Source organism: Myxine glutinosa, chromosome 1, assembly GCF_964187855.1.
Source record: "Myxine glutinosa chromosome 1, kmMyxGlut1.1, whole genome shotgun sequence".
In the NCBI taxonomy this organism is placed as follows: Eukaryota; Metazoa; Chordata; class Myxini; order Myxiniformes; family Myxinidae; genus Myxine; species Myxine glutinosa.
In genome coordinates this window covers 96,106,701-96,129,610 of record NC_136261.1, presented here as the reverse complement: position 1 = coordinate 96,129,610, position 22,910 = coordinate 96,106,701, and the positions used below count along the sequence as shown (strand labels likewise).

Here is a 22,910-nt window from a genome sequence, read left to right as displayed (position 1 = left end):
GGAAGGAGGGGGGAGCAAGGAGCAGTAGTGGGGAGGGAGGGGAAGGAAGAGGGAGCGAGGAGCAGTAGTGGGGAGGGAGGGGAAGGAAGAGGGAGCGAGGAGCAGTAGTGGGGAGGGAGGGTAAGGAGAGGAGGAGCGAGGAGCAGTAATGGGGAGGGGGGGGGAAGGAGAGGAGAGCCAGGAGCAGTAGTGGGGAGGGAGGGAAAGGGGAGAGGTAGGAGAGGAGATGGGTGGGCAGTGACGAGGGGAGGGGGAGAAAAAATGATAAAATCCGGCAGATGTGATCCCAGTTTAACGTCTATCCGAGGGATTGCACACACATTGATGAATCTCCTGCCTATGCAACACAGGGATGACACTTTATAGTCGGATTGGGATTCAAACACAGGCTCGACGGCTTGGAGTGGGTGTGCGTACCTCTCGGGCATCCTGCTGCGGTGTGGGGATTCATTACTTAGTAGCCATTGAAAACATTTTGATGCCTCCACCAACGCAGTCGCCGTTTTTTTGTTTTCAGCTGTCCGTCTGTCCGTGAAAGGTTTTTGTTCCCGCGATAACTTGAGAACGGCTGAAGGGATCTTAGTCAAACCTGGTGCAGGTATGTATAATGAGGTGAAGATGAACTGATTCGATTTTGGGGTCATGAGGTCAGAGGTCATGTCATGTAAAAATCATGTTCCTGTAATAACTTGTGAACCGGTGATGGGATTTTGACCAAAGTTGGTACAATTATAATTGATGCAAAGATGAAATGATTCGATTTTGGGGTCAAGAGGTCAAAGGTCAAATGTCAGACACCCCGTTAGGTAAAAAAATTCCGTTACCGAGCTAACTTCTGAACTAGTGATGGCATTTTCACCAAAGGTGGTAAAATTATATATTATGATGCAAAGATGAACTGATTAGATTTTAGGGTCAAAAGGTCAAATGTCAGACGCCCCGTTAGGTTAAAAAATTCCGTTACCGAGCTAACTTGTGAACTAGTGATGGGATTTTCACCAAAGGTGGTAAAATTATATATTATGACGCAAAGATGAACTGATTAGATTTTGGGGTCAAGAGGTCAACGGTCAGGGTCTGTAATAGGTACCAAGTTTGACCGAATAGTATATGTATACGAACCAGTCGGAACCAAAAGAGAAATTGTGCTGCCAAATTAATAAATATTATATATATATACATTATCGAGTAGTACACGCTACAAATCTCAATGAAATGTAGTCGTTAAAACTGTTGTTATTATTATTATTATTATTATTATTATTATTATTTTAAACAGTCACCATGAACACTTAATGTCATTGGAACTCTAAACTGGGACGTGCTTGAGAGCCTGGCTGGAAATAGATCGGCCACGGAATTCCTGTGCTCAAATTTGCTCCCAGTCACACGAGTCAGACGAGTCAGACAACGAGGGCACGTACACCGGTTAGTACATGCTCGATAGTCAGACAACGAGGGCACGTACATAGATACGTTAGTACATGCTAGATAGTCATTTATCCAGTGCTTGTGAAATTCCAGCTTGAAATGCACCCCAAGGACAGGTTGGTGTAAAAACGTTTATATTTTTTGTGTGTTCAGGAAATAATGCAAGTTATGTTTTGTTCAGTCGGAAAAAAACATTCTGACAAAAGAATTCAGTTTGACTTAATTTCATTTTTTATGTTGGGGGTTGGATGAGTAATAATTTGGGGTGTATTCCCATTCGTATTCGTATTCGTTGATCTGTCCTTAGGCAGGTCCAGTACTGCGGGAGCAGTTTCTTGCGAAGGGTTACACGAGGGGGTTTGCCTTTGCATTCACAGAATTGAGTGAGAGCCTCGTGTTGGGTTATCCGTTCAGGTTTTTTTGGTTTTTTTTTGTATACAGGATCGAGGCTGGTGAAAGAGCTAACATTTAACACACAAAAAAATCAGACACACAAAACATATAATAAGGGTAGCGATAGACAAGAGGGGGAGAGAAGGGGAAGCACAAACACAACATTTGAGAGCTGGGACATCGGGAGATCTGTGGGAGGGAGAGGGCTTGGGGGGAGGAGGCACGGGAAGGGGGGTTGGTATAAAACACATGGACATTGCTAGGACTTCCAGAAAAGAAGTCGGTATTTCAGAAAAGATGTTCACTTAAGATGTTAAGTTGAAAAGATGTTAAGTTGACTTAAGATGTTAGGGTTTTGAGTTTGAGCCCCTGCTTTTGCTGTTAAATTAACACCAGGTGGGTTAACTCAACCTGTCGTCCTTCCGAGGTCGACAAAATGAGTACCAGCTAACTGATAATGATAATAGGGGTACTTACTGGTAATTGGGGGGCACCATCAGCAGCACAGATGCACTTCCATAAATGATGCAACCAGCAGCCAAAATGATATGTTGTTAGGTTCAAGACAAGATCAAGATCATCACCAAGATCCCACGGTGTGTTACGTGAATAGTGGGCCAGTTATAGTTGACACCCTGGACAAATTCCAAATTCCTGCGCAAATCGGCTTCAGCCACACCGTGACACCATCACGCCTGACCGACCGGTTCGTGAAAGACTTGGGACAGGAGAATTCCCTGGCTGATTATCCCAGCAGGTGGGAATAATTGGCGCCATTAAAAAAAAACAATAGTTAATAATGTGCACTCCTCTAAGGAAACTTGGACACACGAGGATACCATCCATGCCTGTGCTGTATTTACACCTCATTCGTTGAATCCCTCAATTGATCTTCCATGTACTAAACTCATTCAAACCTTGCACCTGATCTAAGCTAACATCCAGGTTACTTACACATTATATTTGAGGATGTGCACACGACTTATTAAAGGACGCAGAATTAGTGACATTATCTCACTGGTAAGATATCTAAGCCTGGTGTTGGCTTAGCGGTTAGGGTGCCGGCTTGGGATCCTAGGATCCTGGGTGCGAATCCCGGTCGATCGCTGAATTAACACCAGGGGGGTTGACTCAGCCTGTCATCCTTCCGAGGTCGGCAAATTGAGTACCAGCTTGCTGGGATGAATGATCACGGTGTGTACCCTGGTTTAGAATAGGTACACCGTATCCCTGCGCATTGTAAGAGGCGACCAAGGGTTGGCGTCAGGAAGGGCATCCGGACCATAAAAACATTGCCTCAAACAGGGAACCATGATTGTCATGGGGCCCGCAAGGCCAACCCCTGCTCCAGCGGGGAAAATGGCCTTAAAACGATCATTCATTCATTCATTCATCTCACCGGCACACATTTGCCTACTCTTTTCGCGAGATACTGCGGGATGTTTGAAATTCCAAAACGTAAATGCAGATCTACTGGACAGCTGCATCCGCTGATGAAGGATGGTGAGCTCCTGCAGACCGCATCATGAGAGGGGGCTATGTCCTTCATTTGGACTTCACAGGTGAACAAACCTGTGCCAAGACACTGTGGAGCCAAGCACGCCACCAAACTGTTACCTTGCAATTTTTCAGGTACAGTTTAAATATTGTACTATTACTGCTGGACATTTCGTAGTTTTATAAGAGTAATAAGAACAAAGAAGCATACAAAAACGAAGAAGATTCGACTTCTTTTCATGTACTTGCAGAGAACCGCCCGATGGGCGATCTTCGTTTAAGCAGGCAACATGTCCTCCTGACATACCTTTATTTGGGCAGTGTATAGGCAACTGACAGCTGCGTCAATCGCTCCTGAAAATAAAACAAATAACTTGGGTTACATGCATGAAGCAAAAACATGCCCGCAGATTATAATTCAACACACCTTACTGGACTACCTGGAAAACGTGGGGACAGGAATACTGGATTGTAAAGGGCAGAAATTGTAATACCCTCTCCCACCTAGAGGTGGCGCAACACAATTCACATTTACACAGAATTTTCACCTCTCCCCACACAACCCCAAGACCACCGGCAAAGGTAAAAGCAACCATATACTCTAATAATTGGGGTCATGCTGATCCTATGTAGCAAATCTGGATGTAATTGGGCCAGAACTGTTGGAGAAGTAGCGTAACAAACACTCAAACGCCGGTCTGTGAACTATAGAAAGGAATTAGCGGGCCCTCTCGCCTTGCGGGCAGGAGTACCCGTCTCGGCCTACCTTCGGTGAGGCAATGTGCTATGGCATAGTCTTGGAAATGCATTTTATAATTTTGGCATTTTTGAAAGAATTTTGTTGATCACAATGTGTCATACTCCACATCTTAAGACGAAGGATGGTTTGTAATACCGGCTACCACCAAAGGTGGCGCTATTTCCACCACGCGTCTATTTTGGAGTTTTGGTGACATTCATAGCAAGAAGTAAGACTGGCCCAAACGTTTTCAGTAATTCCATTGCCAATGTCCCTATTTCACCCCCAAGTTTTGCCCCAGTTTTTCCAATGCAGGGAGGCTTGGCAGCCGTCACCAGTGTAACTCAACACAGATGTGAGGCCTTTTATATGTACTTTGCAGCCAGTATCAGAAAGTTTCTATTGGTAAAATTGGATGGTGGGTTGTGAAAAAGACTATTGCTTTGTCTGAAATGTCTTCTCATGAATTTATTTTCAAATACCTTCAATATTGTCTGCGTGCCTATTTGCTTTAGTCATGCATAGTTTGTCTTGTTCTTTCTGCTAATTGACTTCCTCAGCCAAGCCATGACCAAGTACGAAGCTGCCCTTATGGATATCAACATGGCCATGCAACTGCTGCAGCCTAATTTATCCAGCGAGCATGAACAGAGTTTGGCAACTCGGCAAGCAGCAGTTGAAATCCACGAGGCCATCATGAACGACCGACCAGAGGAACTCGCTGACCTTCTCAGGTCGCATGCCGGTCACGATGCTGTAAACACGGTGTTGGGTCCAGGGCTACCTTCTTCACCACTAGGTCGTGCCGCAGCTCTGGGTAACCTTGCCTGCGTAACTCAACTTCTGGATGCTGGTGCCTCAACCGAAACGCCCGACGTCAAGGGGCGCACTCCGCTACTCGTTGCCACTGCATCTGCAATATCTGGTCTACATTTTTTATTATCCTTTAACCCCTCAATCTTTCCTTATGACAGCAAGCATATAATGAAAAAGATAATAAATATTGATCATGTATGGGTAATTATAGAGTTGAACCACCCTGTGTGAACTGTATCTTTAGTTGTAAAAGTAATGGTTCACTGTAACGTTAACGGTTATTTTTCCTTTGACTGTCTCCCATCTTCCTGGAAGTCAGCAAATATCATTCCCATTTGCAAGAATCTCAACTACAGACCAGTAAGCTTGCTTCCAATTACAAGCAAAAGAAAAGTGGGCAGGACCGGCCCCTGGATATATCTCTGGCATCCCGCTCTACTTGCCAAGCTCACTGCAGTGAGCACAGTGTCTTGGGCCCAGCCTTGTCCCTCGTTTACGTAAATTTCCAATACTCTGGAAAACCCTCTCTTCCTTTTTGCAGATGACTCCATATTGTGTCATACAGTACCCCCATCCCACTACTAAGCAAGCAACAGCTGATCACTCCCGGCTGATCTGGGAACGATTAGATGCTGATCTGAGAATGGATGATGTTTTTCAATCCAGGCAAATCCGTCTCATCCTGGTGCTCCAGAATGATCGTCAAACGAACCCACCTATCTATTTATATGGTCAGCCACTGGAAGAGGTTCAACATCTTGAACTTCTAGGTTTCGCTATCAGCCACAACCTCTGCGAGGCTAAACCTTCTCACAAAACTGGACTCCAAATTCAGCATCACACTGTCAATCCTCCATCCAACACATTCATTCAAAAAACAGAGCTACTCAAACTTTGCAAGGTCTTTGTCTGGAGCTCAATGGAGTACTGCCCTCCCTATGGCCTACTGCTTCATATCTGTCTGTCCTGGATTCTGTGGAATCTAAAGCACTCAACATTATTGCCATCTCCCATGATGAGGCCGTACCACAAGGTCTGTTTTGCTATCGCATTGTGGACAAGTCTATGGCCTGTTTTTAGTTCCTCTCTTGCTACCTTTTGTCTCAAAGCCCTCTGACACTTCCCAGAGAAAGCACGCACTCTTCCAATAACCCCATCCTGGTTAAACCCCAAATTCTAGGTTTACTTCCCATCTCAACTTTGTTTCTCTTTTCTCCCATTTATCTTCAAAAGCCAGTTTAATGTCATGTTTTCCCTTCAGGGCATTAAGCAGGCGGTACGCCACCATCTCATGTCATCCCCAACCCCTAATCCTGATCTTTTCTACCCCCTATAAACTCTCTACATTACCTGACCCTCTTACTGGCAGCTTGCTGTATTTTCTCTGCACCTCTCTTTCCTCTTTGCTAATTACCTTGCTTGTTGCATCCACCTGTGGCCCCAAATGCCCCGCTGTCAGTACCTTGCCTTTTTCCCTTGTCAACCTGTTCTTGTGTGAGCTGAGATTTTGTATTTCAAAGAAAATATCTCCACCGCTAAAGCTTGTTCAACAAGGATGCACCTGCAACAGCCTTTGTCACAAAGATGTTCAGGGCTAAAAACACCCATAAATGACCGGTGGTGGGTAGGATAGCCATTCGTCCGGTTTTATAGAGGTAGTCCGGTTTTCTGCTCCTTTGTCCTCTGACACAAAATCCGACGCGTTTATGGCCTCTATTTTCCCTTTGAGCCATGCAAGCTTTCGACCCACAATTTAACTTTTTGGAAGTCTTTATTAGCCATGACATAACATGTTGCTTATTGTTGGGGCCGTGGATGAAGTCAGGCAACACCATCTCGTTAAGCTGAGCACACGACAAAAACGTTGCGGAAATAACCTGGTCCACTTGCGAAAAGATGGGGATACCTCTGGGATGGAAGGAAAAAGGGCATACAGTCCATTTAGGTGCGCGTGCTAGGTCCATGCAAAAAGGGCATTACATTTAGGCAAAAACCTATCAGCTCAAAGTATCAGTTTGCCATAGAGTTGGCCAACATTTATTTTTACTGAAGGTACAAATTCCAATATGTATATTTTTCTTATATAATGTGAATGTGTGTGTGTGTGTGTGTGTGTGTGTGTGTGTGTGTGTGTGTGTGTGTGTGTGTGTGTGTGTGTGTGTGTGTGTGTGTGTGTGTGTGTGTGTGTGTGTATGCTTCATTTTCTTTTCAAGAGAGGCTCATGGAAGAGCAGGCTGACAAATCTTTCAGTTGAATGTTTCATTGTTTTCTTCACCAAGTATCATTAAAACTTTGAATCAACCAATGTGTCTTCCCTTCCTCTGCACCCTTTAGGCAGCAAGGTCCAAGAAGCAGTTGCTTTGGAATTGCTGGCTCACGGAGCACAGAGCGACGGCAGCCCAGCAAACAACACACGGCCTCTTTTACTGGCGGCTCAGGCAGGACACTTGGACCTAGCACGCGCACTTCTTGCTGCTGGCTCCTCGCCTGATGTGCAACCAAAACATCCCGACTGGCCACTTGGCTTGCGCGAGCAACCAAGCCGAGGCAGGTCCTCCAGTGCTGTAGACACATTTATTCATTTTGTTTTATTGGCTCTTAGATGATCAGCGTAGAAGGTTCACTTGAAGATTAGATCCTTGGGCAACAGACTTCTACCCTTTCACTCAACAAGCAGGCCATTAGGATGATGCTGATTTGTTGTATTATTATTACTTTTAGTTGCTATTTTTAAGGGTGTTCGCTCGGTTTGAGATCCTAACTCGGGCTTTACAGAATGTGTTGACTGTCTAACCCATGGACCAACTACTTGCCATTAAATTTTCACCAAACGTGTTCGCTCTTCTGGCATCGAACAGGACCCTTGTACCTAGCTGTGGCTTATGACAACTGGCCTGTTTTCCAAGTGCTGCTTCAGGCAGGAGCAGACCCAGATTATAACTGCTCGGGCTTTAGTTCTGAAGCCAGATCATTGAGGTCGGAGCCACTACTGGGAGCCTGCACAAGTCGAGGCCGGACTGAATGTTATGGTCGTCTCCTTTTGGCTGCTGGAGCATCGCCATATTGGTCAGACTCTCCGGGGTGTGGCGATCTTGGCGATGGCGGTACAGCACGGGTCGTGCTAGAGGCAAGACGTGAGTGTACTTATTCCTTTGAACCCAATAATATAATTCATGAAGATCAGGATCAATCATAGGATGACATGTATGAGCATTAATTAGTTTGATGTGGCAAATCAGAGTGTGGGATAAGTGTGCAGGAGGGAAAAGTTGAAGAGTGAGGAGTAAGGGAGAAAAAGAAGCATGTGTGAAACACACCAGTGATATGGGATCAAATTTCATGAGTATACATTAATTGATGTCCCATTGTATGATTTTATTTTCATGTGATAAGTCTTCTCTTTCTTTCTTTCTCTCTCTCTCTCTCCCTTCAATTCACAACTTTCACATTTGAATCCATGACCAGGGAAGCCACGTACACTGCTGCAGTGGGCTCGAATTGCTGTACGCAGATGGATGCGGGAAGTCGACCATCTCTCCACTATTTGTTCACTTCCCATCCCTCCAATCCTCCAAGACTACCTTAACCTCGATCTTTGACAAAGACCTGCTCTGCATGCAGTCGGTCTGCATATCCTTTTTCAAATCAAACTTATCCAATAGTTTTGTTGCGATGGTTGGATGGTTGGTTTTATATTTTTGGACTTTCAAGGCTTTTTTTATCTCCCTTTTTCTGCATTATTCCTCCTCGTATTATAACATGTTGCTCGAGTCTTCAAGCTGAGCTGATGAAGGTGTAGTAATATCAAGGAGGAATGCAATACAACTCACCAACCTATATCTCTTTTATCTCTCTTCTCTTTGTAGATATCTCTTTTAATACAACTGTAACCATTACAAGTGAATAAAATAATTTATGCTGCATTAAAAAGGCAATGTAGGGATGACAAACTACAGTCTAAAAAAGGTCCTAAACAAGTTGGGATGATATTGGTTTAGAGATTAGCTAACAGTATCGCCATCACATAACAATCCCTACATCACTGCCTCATTTACACTTCATCAGCTATTGCTTCAAGCTTCTACAAACACTCCAATGGTTACACCAGTACTTGATTACTCCTGTTGTGCAGCCACATACTTAGACTCTACAAATTAGCAGCCCAAGTACAATGTTATAATATTAGTAGATGATCATCAACTTCTTACAAACTGCATGAACATCTCTAATAACAGCATTCTATAATTATCTCTATTTGTGATTGGTTGCTCTAAGTTGATAAAAAAAGAAAAGTATGAAAGACAACTGAAGCTGCAAGAAGTCCCTGAAATTATACAGGAGCTTCTTATACTTTTAGCTCAGCCTAGCCCTCGACAATAGTCTGGAGGCAGTGATGTCGGGATTGTTATGTGATGGCAATACTCTTCGCTACTCTCTAAACCAACATCATCCAATAGTTTTGTTGCGATGGTTGGATGGTTGGTTTTATATTTATTTATATTTATTTATATTTTATATTTATTTAAAATCCTGCTCTGCCGCTCTATCTCACCCTCTCTCTGTTCTTTTCACCCTATCTTTTGCTCAAGGTCATCTGCCAGCATCCTGGAAATCAGCTAACATTACCGCTTTACACAAAAAAGGTGCAAAAACAGATCCTTGCAACTACAGACCAATCAGCCTGCTCCCAATTATCAGCAAAGTCATGGAATCCATCATTGCTTCGGATATGAAATCTTTCCTCTTCTCCAATGGCTTGATCTCTGATCATCAATTTGGTTTCAGACCAGGTCACTCTACTCTGGACATGCTGCTTCTGCTGTCTCAACAATGGATGGAGGTCCTCAATGCCAAACAGGAAATCAGAGCTGTCTCCCTTGACATATCAAGGGCCTTTGATACGGTCTGGCACCCAGCTCTGCTCACCAAACTCTCCTCCTATGGTATCCATGGAAATCTCCATGCATGGCTTGCGGACTTCCTCTCTGGTCGTAGTCAACGTGTGGCCCTGAATGGATTTCTCTCATCTCCCCTTCCTGTTCAGGCTGGAGTTCCCCAAGGAAGTGTGCTGGGCCCTGTGCTTTTTCTGGTCTTTATCAATGATCTCTCTGACTCTCTGGAAAATCCTCTGTATCTCTTTGCTGATGACTCCACTCTCTGCCGCTCCATTCCTCTTCCCTCAGATCGGCAGTCTGCAGCCTCCTCACTCTCTGAAGACCTGGACAAAATCACAGACTGGTCAAACAAGTGGAACATGTCTTTCAATCCTGCCAAATCTCACTCTCTTACTATGTCTCTCCGAAAAGATCGACTGGACAACCCTCCTATCTACTTTCTCAACAATCCTCTCCAAGAAGTTCTGTCACTCAAGCTTTTGGGTCTCACTATCTGCCATGATCTTTCTTGGGAAAACCACATTTCCAAGCTGGCCTCCAAAGCCAGTCGCCGACTGGGCATCCTCCGTCGTGCGAAGTCCTTCCTCGGCACACCTGAGCTCCTCACCACTTACAAGGCTTTCATCCGCAGCTCAATGGAATACTGTTCTCCCCTATGGGCTGGTGCTCCTGCCTCACACCTGGCTCGGCTTCACGCTGTTGAATCCAAAGCTTTCAAAATCATTGGAATCTCCCGCGATGAAGCTATCTCTGAGGGCCTTTCACTCACTCACCGCAGGCAGGTAGGTGGTCTTTCTGTCTTCTACCGACTCCTCTCCGGCCTTGCTCCCCCAGCTCTCTCTGTGCTCTGTCCCCCAAATATTCCTACAGGTCGCACAAGATCTGCCAGCAACCCTCTGATGGTTAAACTGCCGAAATCTCGGCTCTCTGCTCACCTTCACTCTTTCATTCCTCTTTTCTCCCGCCTGTGGAACAAACTCCCACACTCCCTTCAATCCCTCTCCTCCCTCCAGGTCTTTAAAACAGCTGTTCACCACCATCTCTTATCTTCCCCCATCCATAACCTTGATCTTTTCTACCCCCACTAATTCACCCCAGATCCACCTTGTTTGAAATTCCAACTTATTTCCTGGAAATCCTGGCAGTGTCCATATGTTTATACCTCTCCCACCCCCCCCCCTTCACATGCCTCCCCCCCTTCACATGCCTCCCCCCCTTCACATGCCTCCCCCCCAAAGCCCTCTCCCTCCCACAGATCTCTCGATGTCTCCATGTCTCTCGGTCCCTGCTCTCAAATGTTGTGTTTGTGTCCTTCCCCCTCTCTCCCCATCTTGTCTACCGCTCCCGATGTTATTTGTTTTATGTGTCTGTTTGTCTTTCTGTGTGATTAATGTTCGCTCTTTCACGAGCCTCGATCTTGTATACAAAAAAAAAAAAAAAAAAAAAAAAAAAATCCCTATCTTGTTTAGGACCTTTTTTAGACTGTAGTTTGTCATCCCTACATTGCCTTTTTAATGCAGCATAGATTTTTTTTTATTCACTTGTTTCTGTAATTTTTTTACAATGTGGAATAACACAATGGTACTCAGAGGATACCCAATCCTGGAGCGAAAGTGCCAAGATATCTCAGTCAGCAAAGTCAAACACTGCACATGTGTTCCTATATTGTCTTATGTAACCCTGACTGTATCTTGCAGCTCTGTCTTATTGCTCGTTTCTCAAAGAGTAATGTCTTCATCCAGCCTCATGCCACACAAGGACCTGCACTTGTGGTTGGACCTGGACCAGAAATGCCAAAATAACTGGTGTGGTTTCCCTCTAACCAATATGGTGGGAGAGAGGGGAGGGGCGGAGCCTCTCCAGAGGAATTTATTTATACACGGCCGGACGTGAAAGACACTCATGGTTTTTACTGTTTTGTTTACTTGGTGTCAATAAAACTTATTATGCACTCAAACTGCAAGTGTCCTCGATAAACTACGACGAGAGTACGGCAGATACTCCAACTTTTGTTTTGTATCAGTGGGTGGGGCTGGCATTTTTTATCCACGTCATCCCTACGTTAGTACGTAGCGTCGACAGTGCCAGCGCACTCTCTGATAATAGTTTTGTAAAATTAACTTCAATGAAGAACTTTATCAAGACAAGATATAAGTATTTATCTGAAGTATCCAAATCCTGGTTCTGAGAAATCAGAAGACCTAGGTAATACTTGAGTAGATTCTCGCCAGACAAAAATACAGTCACTATATATCATCAGAAAGACATTAGTCAAGCACACTGCACACGTGACACGCTTTCTTATCCGAGCATGCGCATAGCAAGGTTCAGGGTTGATCGAGTAGGCGTGGGGAAGGGCGTGGCCTTGCCAAACTACGATGGCCTCGGTTGAGCACGAGAGAACACGCTCTCAGAGTATCTGTAAATATTTAACTGGAGAAATAAACTGGAGAAACAAATTATAACAAAGGATTCTGCACCAAGTAAAACTCCAGTCATTGCCATTGAGAGAGGCCCAGCTGAGAAATACAACGTCTGAATAATTATTGTAATATTTGAGTAGATGATGTTCTACTACTGATTTACAAATGTTGCAGTACAAACTTTATAGACGGGCTCACCAGTGGTGTACTGAGGGTGTCTGGCATAATTTTTTATGTTTTTAAAAATAATTTTCCCTCTCAATTTCAATTCTCCTCCCTTTCCCCCCTCTCCCGCACCCCCTGCTTCCACGTTCGTCTCCCAAATCCCCAATCCCAGTAGCCATAGGTAAGAGGGCATAGACATAAGGAAACTAGGATCTTTATATTTAAACATTAATTAATTGACTATTGACCACTCCAGGCGATACAGTATGCCAAAACAAAGATAAAAGGATCACTAAATGTCAGTTCAAAACTTATTAAACTGGGGGACCCGTTGGTCCATTGGACCAAATTTTAATTGGCGACTTTTGGATCTTTGGGAACTTTTGGGTCTTTGGTGACTTTTGGGTGTTCGGGGACTTTTGAGTCATCAGGGTCTTTTTAGTCCTCAGGGACTTTTGGATCATCCTGGTTTTTGGGGTACTTTTGGTTCATCAGGACTTTTTGGTTATCTGGGTCTCTTGGGGACTTTTGGATCTTCAGGAACTTTTGGCTCTTCGGAGACTTTTGGGTCATCAGGGTATTTTGGGTCATCAATGACTTTTGGGTCCTTTGGGACTTTTGGGTCCTCGTGGACTTTTGGGTGATCTGGATATTTTGGGTGATCTAGATATTTTGGGTGATCTGGATATTTTGGGTGATCTGGATATTTTGGGTCATTGGGTATTTTGGGTCAAGTATTTTGGGTCCTCAGGGACTTTTGGGTCATGTGGGTCTTTTGGGTCATGTGGGTCATCAATAACTTTTGGGTGATTTGGGTCCTTGGGGACTTTTGGGTCATCAAGGACTTTTTGGGTCCTCATGGACTTTTTGGTGATCTTGGTCCTTTGGGTCATCAAGGACTTTTGGATCATCTGGGTGTTTTGAGTCCTCGGGGGTCTTATGGGTCCTCGGGGACTTTTGGGGCATCTGGGTTTTTGGGGTCATCAAGGACTTTTGGGTGATTTGGGTCATCAGGTACTTTTGGGCCATCAAGGACTTTTTGAGTCCTTGGGGACTTTTGTGTCTTTTGGGTCCTCAGGGACTTTTAGATGAGTTGGGTCCTTGGGGACTTTTGGGTCATCTGGGTCTTAAAGGTCATCTGTGTTAAAGGGTCTTCCAAGGTCTAAGTTAAGGGGTCTCAGCAGTCTAAAGGGTTAAAAGGTACATTTGAATAGTACTTAATTAATTGACATCAAAAAGTATGACACACATTGACACACACACACACACACACACACACACACACACACACACACACACACACACACACACACACACACACACACACACACACCTCCATTTATAGTAGATTCAATTCCCGTGGTTTCCTTGTTCAGGCTGTTTATACGACGCCATTCCATGATGCGCCGATGTAACGAATCTGGCGCCGAGAAACCGTGACTTGAGATGGTTATTGATCACGTGGTTTGCTTTTGCCTTGACCCACGACTGGAGGAATGGTGATCACGTGTCCCGTGTGCAGTGTATAAGCACTGGTACCTCGCTATTATTTTAACAATGAAAAACGAGGCATTTCCCGAGACATGATATTTCTGCTGATATTATTTGATTCCACATTCACATGGGCGTTCATGTTCCAAGTGTACAACACATTTTCTGCAATCTCTTATTGGAGGATGTTTTCTGCTGATACAACTGATTTGACTTGGATTTCTTGATTATTTCCTTTGGTAATATTGCTGGATCTCTGTTCAACTGAGGTGGCCTTGATTTTTGAGGCATCTCAATTTTCCAGAAAAAAACAAACATCAACAATCACCCCAGCTAACAACACCCATGACCAAATCACAATTACCTCTTTCCCCCTCCTCCCCCTTCCACCATCTCCTCAAAAATGCCCCTTCAACTGTCACCGAAGCTATAAACAATACCCACGACAACCCCACACCACTCTCTTTCCTCCCCTCCAGCATCTCTTCACAAACTCCCATCAACCGTCACCATAACTAACAATACCCACGACAACCCCACACCTCCCCTCCACCATCTCCTCAAAATCCCCTTCAACCGTCACCCGAGCCAGCAATACCCACGACAACCCCACACCTCCCCCGCCAACCTCCCCTCCACCATCTCCTCAAAATCCCCCTTGAACCGTCACCCTAGCTAGCAATACCCACGACAACCCCACACCTACCCCCCACCACCATCTCCTCAAAATCCCTCTTCAACCGTCACCCAAGCTAACAATACCCACGACAACCCCACAACACTCTCTCGCAAGATATTGTCGGCGACGGCACGGTTTTTCGAAGCTGCACATGCTCTCCACGATTTCGAAGTTAAGTAATTGTTCACAATTGTATTTTTGTCGAAACTGTATTTATCTTTCGGTGTGTGTACCTATAGTGTATCCCGAGGAAGATGAATCTTGGTGTTGATCTTTCATACCTGTATAAAAAAATCGTCGGTTATTTCTTGCCGCGTTTTTTGGGGCCTTGTACCTTGTGTCCGACCTTGATGCTTTGTTTTTCTCTCAGTGGTCGATTGTGGTCCAATTACTTTCGTTCTCTCAGTTTTTCCCAGTCTTTTCACACCGTACTTCCTTGTTTAAAATCTCAACTCAAAAAAAATAAAATAAAAACATTTCCTCCTTTGTTCTTATTCGTTGTTCTTATTCGTTTATTCGTTGTTCTTATTCGTCGTTCATTCTTCGACCACGTGTTTCACCCCCATTTCCCCAGATAGTTTTGACTGTTCAATTTTAAAATGTTTAAACTTTCCCCTGAAGTGATGTATTCTGCATTATATTATAACACCTTTTTCTTCTTCTTCTTTAAAAGGGTGTTTTCGACTTGCTCACCAAATCTATTCATTCCAAAAAAAAATTCCATCTCTTACAGTTCCTCTTTTCAACATTCCCTAAACTCTCCTGCACTCCATCCCCCCTCCAGCGTCCTTAAACGTATCTTTGACTCGAAGGTCACAAGTAACTCATTTTGCAATAAATGTTCGTTTCCCATTAATCGTACAACACTTTCGAGAATCCAAACTAACCCCTCCCCTCCAAATCTTCCCCATCACCCATCCCTTTCAAATCTCCCCCCTTGCCCATTCCCTCCTAAACTCCCCCCGCACCCCTCCCCTCCTAGACTCCCCCTCACCCCTCCCATCCTAAACTCCCCCCTCACCCTCCCCTCCTAAACTCCCCCATCTCCCATCCCTTTCAAATCCCCCCTTGCCCCTTCCCTCCTAAACTCCCCACCCTCATTTCTTCTCCATTTCCCCCCTCTCACCCCTCGTCCTCAAAGCGTCCTCCCCGCTTCTTCCCCCTTCCAACTCTCACCTCCATCTCCCCCAACCTTCTGCCTCGCTCTGCCTCCTCCTCAAATAACACATCACTGTGCCTCACCCAATCACCATCAAACCTTTTGTCCGCCCCATCCTTCCCTTTTTCCGAGCTAATCTGAAATCTCTGACACACTGTCAACAGCTCTCCCTACCTCTTCCTCCTCTTCCACATCTTACCCTACCCCTCTCCCCCCCCCCCCCCCTGTTCTGTATACAATGCTCCCCCTTCCTCTTCATTAACGGTATGAACCTCAAACATCCGAGGCCTTCGCTCAAACTTGACTGATCTCTCCATACAGGTTGCTTCTGACAAACCAGACTTGATCTGCTTAACAGAAACTTTCCTCCTTCATGATGTCTCCGATTCCTTAATATCTCTCCCGGGTTACTCCCTCCTCCGGTATGATAGACCTGAGCCTCGTCCTGGAGGTGGGGTTGCTATCTTTATCAAAAACTCTCTTCCTCACTCGCCCTGCACTGCCCTCTCTCCACCTCACCCCCAGGAAAACCTCTGGCTATGGCGTCCCCTTCGCTCCCACCTTTTGTTCATATGTGTGTTGTACCGTCCACCAAACAGTGATGACTCCATCGACATCTCGCTGTCTGATAATATGGACCAACTTCTATCTACTCATCCCAACTCTCTCTTCCTCATATGTGGTGATTTCAATTGTCACCATGCCAGTTGGCTGGGAGTGGGTACCTCTCTCACAGGCCATGGCTCCTCAGCAAAGGACTTCTGCGACTCACTGGGTCTGACACAATCTGTCAATTTCCCGACCCGGATCTCAGTCAACGGAGCATCTTCTCTTCTCGACTTGGTTCAAACCAAGCTCATCTTCTGCTCCAATCGGCTCATCTGATCATGTGCTTGTTAAAGTGGACATCTCTCTGACCATTCTCAGAGAGCCTCCTCAGCGTCGCCAAGTCTGGCATTTCACTCAGGCCAACTGTCACAGTCTTCAAGCAGCCATCAATCATCTGGACTGGTCTCCCATCTCTACCGCATCTGACATCAACTCATCCTGGGAATTCTTCCAAAGTAAATCGCTCTCTCTCATGCACAGATTTATCCCATCTCGTCTTCAGTTGTCATACCCTTCCTCCCATCCATGGTACACGGAATCTTGTGGTGAGGCTGTTGCCCAGAAACAACTTGCCTTCGTCTCCTGGAAAGCAAATCCAACGGAAGGAAATCTCATTTCCTTTTACAAAGCCCGAAACAAGTGTGTCCACCCTCAGGAGAGCCAGGAAACAATATCTCTCCATTCTCAAGACCGAACTCTCAAATCTGTCTCCCTCTTCCAAATCCTGGTGGCGTCTGGTCAAATCTGTTTCTGCTGTTTGTTCCCCCTCCATCCCCTCCCTTACCTCAAACGGCTACACAGCTGACTCTGCACGTAAAAAAGCTGAATGCCTCAACTCTGTGTTTGCCTCTAAATCTTGTGTCCCAAACCCATCCCTCTTTGTACCCACTGTACCCAGCTGCTCCTGGACTCTGTGTCCTTTCCTCCTGACAAGGTGGAAAAGTTTCTATCAACCCTCGACTCTGATTCTGCAACTGGATCTGATGGCATCAGCCCACGGGGCCTAAAATCCTGTTCTGCCGCTCTTTCATCCCTCTCTCTGTTCTCTTCACCCTCTCTTTTGCTCAAGGTCATCTATCATCAGCTTGGAAATCAGGCAACATCACCACTTTACACAAAAAATGTGCAAAAACAGATCCGAGCAACTGCAGACCATTCAGCCTTCTCCCAATTATCAGCAAAGTCATGTAATCCATCATTGCTTTGGATATGAAATCTTTCCTCTTCTCCAATGGCTTGATCTCTGATCATCAATTTGGTTTCAGACCTGGTCACTCTACTCTGGACATGCTGCTTCTGCTGTCTCAACAATGGATGGAGGTCCTCAATGCCAAACAGGAAATTAGAGCCGTCTCCCTTGACATATCACGTGCCTTCGATACGGCCTGGCACCCCGCTCTGCTCACCAAACTCTCCTCCTATGGTATCCATGGAAATCTCCACACATGGCTGGCGGACTTCCTCTCCAGCCATAGTCAACGTGTGGCCCTGAAGGGATTCCTCTCATCTTCCCTTTCTGTTCTGGCTGGAGTTCCCCAAGGCAGTGTTCTGGGCCCTGTGCTTTTTCTGGTCTTCATTAATGATCTCTCCGACTCTCTTGAAAATCCTCTCTATCTCTTTGCTGATGACTCCACTCTCTGCCGCTCCATTCCTCATCCCTCAGTTCGGCAGTCTGCAGCCTCCTCACTCTCTGCAGACCTGGACAAAATCAGACTGGTCAAACAAGTGGAACATGTCTTTCAATCCTGACAAATCTCACACTCTTACGATGTCTCTCCGAAAAGACCGTTTGGACAACCCTCCCATCCACTTTCTGAATAATCCTCTCCAATAATTTCTGTCACTCAAGCTTTTGGGTCTCACTATCTGCCATGATCTTTCCTGGGAAAACCACATTTCACATCTGGCCTCCAAAGCCAGTCGCCGACTGGGCATCCTCTGTCGTGCGAAGTCCTTCCTTGGCACACCTGAGCTCCTCACCACATACAAGGCTTTCATTCACAGCTCAATGGAATACTGCTCTCCCCTCTGGGCTGGTGCTCCTACCTCACACCTAGCTCGTCTTCACGCTGTTGAAACCAAAGCTTTCAGAATCATTGGAATCTCCCGCGATGAAGCTAACTCCGAGGGCCTTTCACTTACTCACCGCAGGTAGATTGGTGGTCTTTCTGTCTTCTACCGACTCCTCTCCGGCCCTGCTCCCCCAGCTCTCTCTGGGCTCTGTCCGCCAAATATTCCTGCAGGGTCGCACAAGATCTGCCTGCAACCCTCTTATAGTTAAACTGCCAAAATCAAGACTCTCTGCTCACCTTCACTCCTCTTTTCTCCCGCCTCTGGAACAAACTCCCTCACTCTCTTCAATCCCACTCCTCCCTCCAGGTCTTTAAAACAGCTGTTCACCACCATCTCTGATCTTCCCCCATCTAAAACCTTGATCTTTTCTACCCCCGCTAATTTCACCCCAGATCCACTTTTTTGAAATACCAACTTCATTCCTGGAAGTCCTTGCAGTGTCCTTGTGTTTTATACGTCTCCCACTCCCACCCCCTTCCCACGCCTCCTCCCCCAAAGCCCTCTCCCTCCCACAGATCTCCCGATGTCCCTGCTCTCAAATGTAGTGTTTGTGTGCTTCCCCTTCTCTACCCATCTTGTCTACCGCTCCCCTTATTATATACTTTGTGTGTCTGTTTGATTTGTTTCACCCTTCAACTGCCACCCAAGCCAACAATACTCACGACCACCCCTCACCACCACTACACAATCCCCCATCAACTATCTCTGTAACTAAAGATACTCACGACCACCCCACACCATCCCCCAACAACCATCACCCTAGCTAAAAATACCCACGACCAACCCACACACCGCGCCCCCTCCAACATCCCCAATCATTATCGGAATCCGAGCAGCTCGGAATGCACCATCTCTATTTACTGTCGCCAGCAAGATCACAGTGAGTTTACAATGTGATGTCACTGGCAAACTCGAAAATCGACACTCTCGGGCTTTTTTCGGCACTTTGCGATTCACAAATAAAATAATACCCCCTTCAAATTAGACCGATTGATTGTCAATGGTTTTCAGAAGAAATAAGAATTGGGTTCTCCTTTAAGGGTCTTTTGGGTCTTCGGTGTCTTTTCAGTCTTTTCGGTCTTCAGGGTGTTTTTGGTCTTTGGTGTATTTTCAGTCTTCGGGGTCTTTTTGTATTTTGGTCTTCAGGGTCTTTAAGGGTATTTGGGGTATTCTGGGTTTCCGGGGTCTTTTTGGTGTTTGGGGTCTTTGGGGTTTTTTGGCGTCTTCAGGACATTTTAGGTCTTTGGGGTCTTTTCGGTGTTCGGAGTTTTTGGGGTATTTTGGGTCTTCGGTGTATTTTTGGTGTTCGGAGACTTTTAGGTCTTCAGGGTCTTTCAGTATTTTTTTTTTTTTTTTTTTTTGTATACAAGATCGAGGCTCGTGAAAGAGCGAACATTAATCACACACAAAGACAAACAGACACACAAAACAAATAACATCGGGAGCGGTAGACAAGATGGGGAGAGAGGGGGAAGGACACAAACACAACATTTGAGAGCAGGGGCCGAGAGACATGGAGACATTGAGAGAACTGTGGGAGGGAGAGGGCTTTGGGGGGAAGGCATGGGAAGGGGGGGGGGGGGTGGGAGAGGTATAAAACGTATGGACACTGCCAAGACTTCCAGGAAAGAAGTTGGAATTTCAAACAAGGTGGATCTGGGGTGAATTAGTGGGGGTAGAAAAGATCAAGGTTTTGGATGGGGGAAGATAAGAGATGGTGGTGAACAGCTGTTTTGAAGACCTGGAGGGAGGAGTGTGATTGAAGTGAGTATGGGAGTTTGTTCCAGAGGCGGGAGAAAAGAGGAATGAAAGAGTGAAGGTGAGCAGAGAGCCGAGATTTCGGCAGTTTAACCATCAGAGGGGGGCTGGCAGATCTTGTGCGACCTGTAGGAATATTTGGGGGACAGAGCACAGAGAGAGCTGGGGGAGCAAGGCCGGAGAGGAGTCGGTAGAAGACAGAAAGACCACCTACCTGCCTGCGGTGAGTGAGTGAAAGGCCCTCAGAGATAGCTTCATCGTTGGAGATTCCAATGATTCTGAAAGCTTTGGATTCAACAGCGTGAAGCCGAGCCAGGTGTGAGGCAGGAGCACCAGCCCATAGGGGAGAACAGTATTCCATTGAGCTGCGGATGAAAGCCTTGTGTGTGGTGAGGAGCTCAGGTGTGCCTAGGAAGGACTTCGCACGACGGAGGATGCCCAGTCGGCGACTGGCTTTGGAGGCCAGCTTGGAAATGTGGTTTTCCCAAGAAAGATCATGGCAGATGGTGAGACCCAAAAGCTTGAGCGACAGAACTTCTTGGAGAGGATTGTTGAGAAAGTAGATGGGAGGGTTGTCCAGTCGATCTTTTCGGAGAGACATAGTAAGAGTGTGAGATTTGTCAGGATTGAAAGACATGTTCCACATGTTTGACCAGTCTGTGATTTTGTCCAGGTCTTCAGAGAGTGAGGAGGCTGCAGACTGCCGATCTGAGGGAAGAGGAATGGAGCGGCAGAGAGTGGAGTCATCAGCAAAGAGATACAGAGGATTTTCCAGAGAGTCGGAGAGATCATTGATAAAGACCAGAAAAAGCACAGGGCCCAGCACACTGCCTTGGGGAACTCCAGCCTGAACGGGAAGGGGAGATGAGAGAAATCCATTCAGGGCCACACGTTGACTACGACCAGAGAGGAAGTCCGCAAGCCATGCATGGAGATTTCCATGGATACCAGAGGAGGAGAGTTTGGTGAGCAGAGCTGGGTGCCAGACCGTATCGAAGGCACGTGATATGTCAAGGGAGACAGCTCTGATTTCCTGTTTGGCATTGAGGACCTCCATCCATTGTTGAGACAGCAGAAGCAGCATGTCCAGAGTAGAGTGACCTGGTCTGAAACCAAATTGATGATCAGAGATCAAGCCATTGGAGAAGAGGAAAGATTTCATATCCGAAGCAATGATGGATTCCATGACTTTGCTGATAATTGGGAGCAGGCTGATTGGTCTGTAGTTGCAAGGATCTGTTTTTGCACCTTTTTTGTGTAAAGCGGTAATGTTTGCTGATTTCCAGGATGCTGGCAGATGACCTTGAGCAAAAGATAGGGTGAAAAGAACAGAGAGAGGGTGAGATAGAGCGGCAGAGCAGGATTTTAGGACCCGTGGGCTGATGCCATCTGGTCCAGTTGCAGAATCAGAGTCGAGGTTTGACAAAAACTCCTCCACCTTGTCAGGAGAGAAGGTCACAGAGTCCAGGAGCAGTTTGGTTCGACTGGGAAAGGTGGGAACAGAGAGAGATGGGTTTGGGACTAAGGATTTTGAGGCAAACACAGAGTTGAGGCATTCGGCTATGTCACGTGCGATGTCAACTGTGTGGCCATTTGAGGTAAGGGAGGGGATGGAGGGGGAACAAACACCAGGAACGGATTTGACCAGACGCCACCAGGATTTGGAGGAAGGAGACAGGTTTGAGAGTTCATTCTTGAGTGAGGAGAGATAGTGCTTCCTGGCACTCCTGAGGGTAGACACACACTTGTTCCGAGCTTGGTGGAAGGAACTGAGATTTCCTTCAGTTGGATTAGCCTTCCAAGAGGCAAAGGCAAGTTGTTTCAGGGCAACTGCCTCACCACAAGATTCAGTGTACCATGGACGGGAGGAAGGGTAAGACAACTGAAGGCGAGATGGGATAAATCTATGCATGAGAGAGATCAGTTTGCTTTGGAAGAATTCCCAGGAAGAATTGATGTCAGAGGCAGTGGAGATGGGAGACCAATCCAGACGATTGATGGCTGCTTGAAGACCGTCCCAGTCGGCCTGAGTGAAATGCCAGACTCGTCGACGCTGAGGAGGCTCTCTGAGAATGGCCAGAGAGATGTCCACTTTGACAAGCACATGATCAGAAGAACCGATTGGAGCAGAAGAAGAGCAGCAGACATTAGCAGGGAAGTTAGTCATAACCAAGTCTAGAAGAGAAGATACTCCATTGGCTGAGATCCGGGTCGGGAAATTGACAGATTGTGTCAATCCCAGTGAGTCACAGAAGTCCTTTGCTGAGGTGCCATGACTGGTGAGAGAGGAACCCACACCCAACCAGGTGGCATGATGACAATTGAAGTCACCACATATGAGGAAGAGAGAGTTGGGATGAGTGGATAGAAGTTGGTCCATGTTGTCAGACAGTGAAATGTAGATGGAGTCATCACTGTTTGGGGGACGGTACAGAACACATATGAACAAAAGGTGGGAGCGGAGAGGAAGCCGTAGCCAGAGGTACTCCTGGGGGTGAGGAGAGAGGGCAGTGCAAGGAGAGTGAGGAAGAGAGTTTTTGATAAAGATAGCTTATTGGTTATTTTGGTTATTTTATGGTTATTTTAGGTCTTCTGGGTCTTTGTAGTCTTTGGAATCTTTTCAGTCTTTGGGGTATTTTGGGGCTTCGGGGCCTTTTCTGTCTTTGGGGTCTTTTAGGTCTTCAGATTCTTTGGGGTATTTGGGGTCTTTTCAGTCTTGAAGGTCTTCTAGGTCTTTTCAGTCTTTGAGGTATTTGAGGTCTTCTAGGTATTTTGTGTCTTT

The 22,910-nt window shown here is 46.0% G+C and overlaps 1 protein-coding gene across 1 annotated transcript; it reads left to right on the top strand.

Moving 5' to 3' along the window:
- Positions 1–1,405: 1,405 nt before the first annotated feature.
- Positions 1,406–11,725, top strand: LOC144889739 (ankyrin repeat and SOCS box protein 12-like). Its single transcript, XM_078770920.1, has 6 exons — positions 1,406–1,547; positions 4,621–4,985; positions 7,211–7,423; positions 7,735–8,010; positions 8,342–8,762; positions 11,292–11,725. The coding sequence occupies exons 1-5, from the start codon at positions 1,531–1,533 to the stop codon at positions 8,473–8,475; spliced, it is 1,005 nt and encodes a 334-aa protein (XP_078627046.1). The 5' UTR covers positions 1,406–1,530; the 3' UTR covers positions 8,476–8,762; positions 11,292–11,725.
- The last annotated feature ends 11,185 nt before the right edge of the window (positions 11,726–22,910 follow it).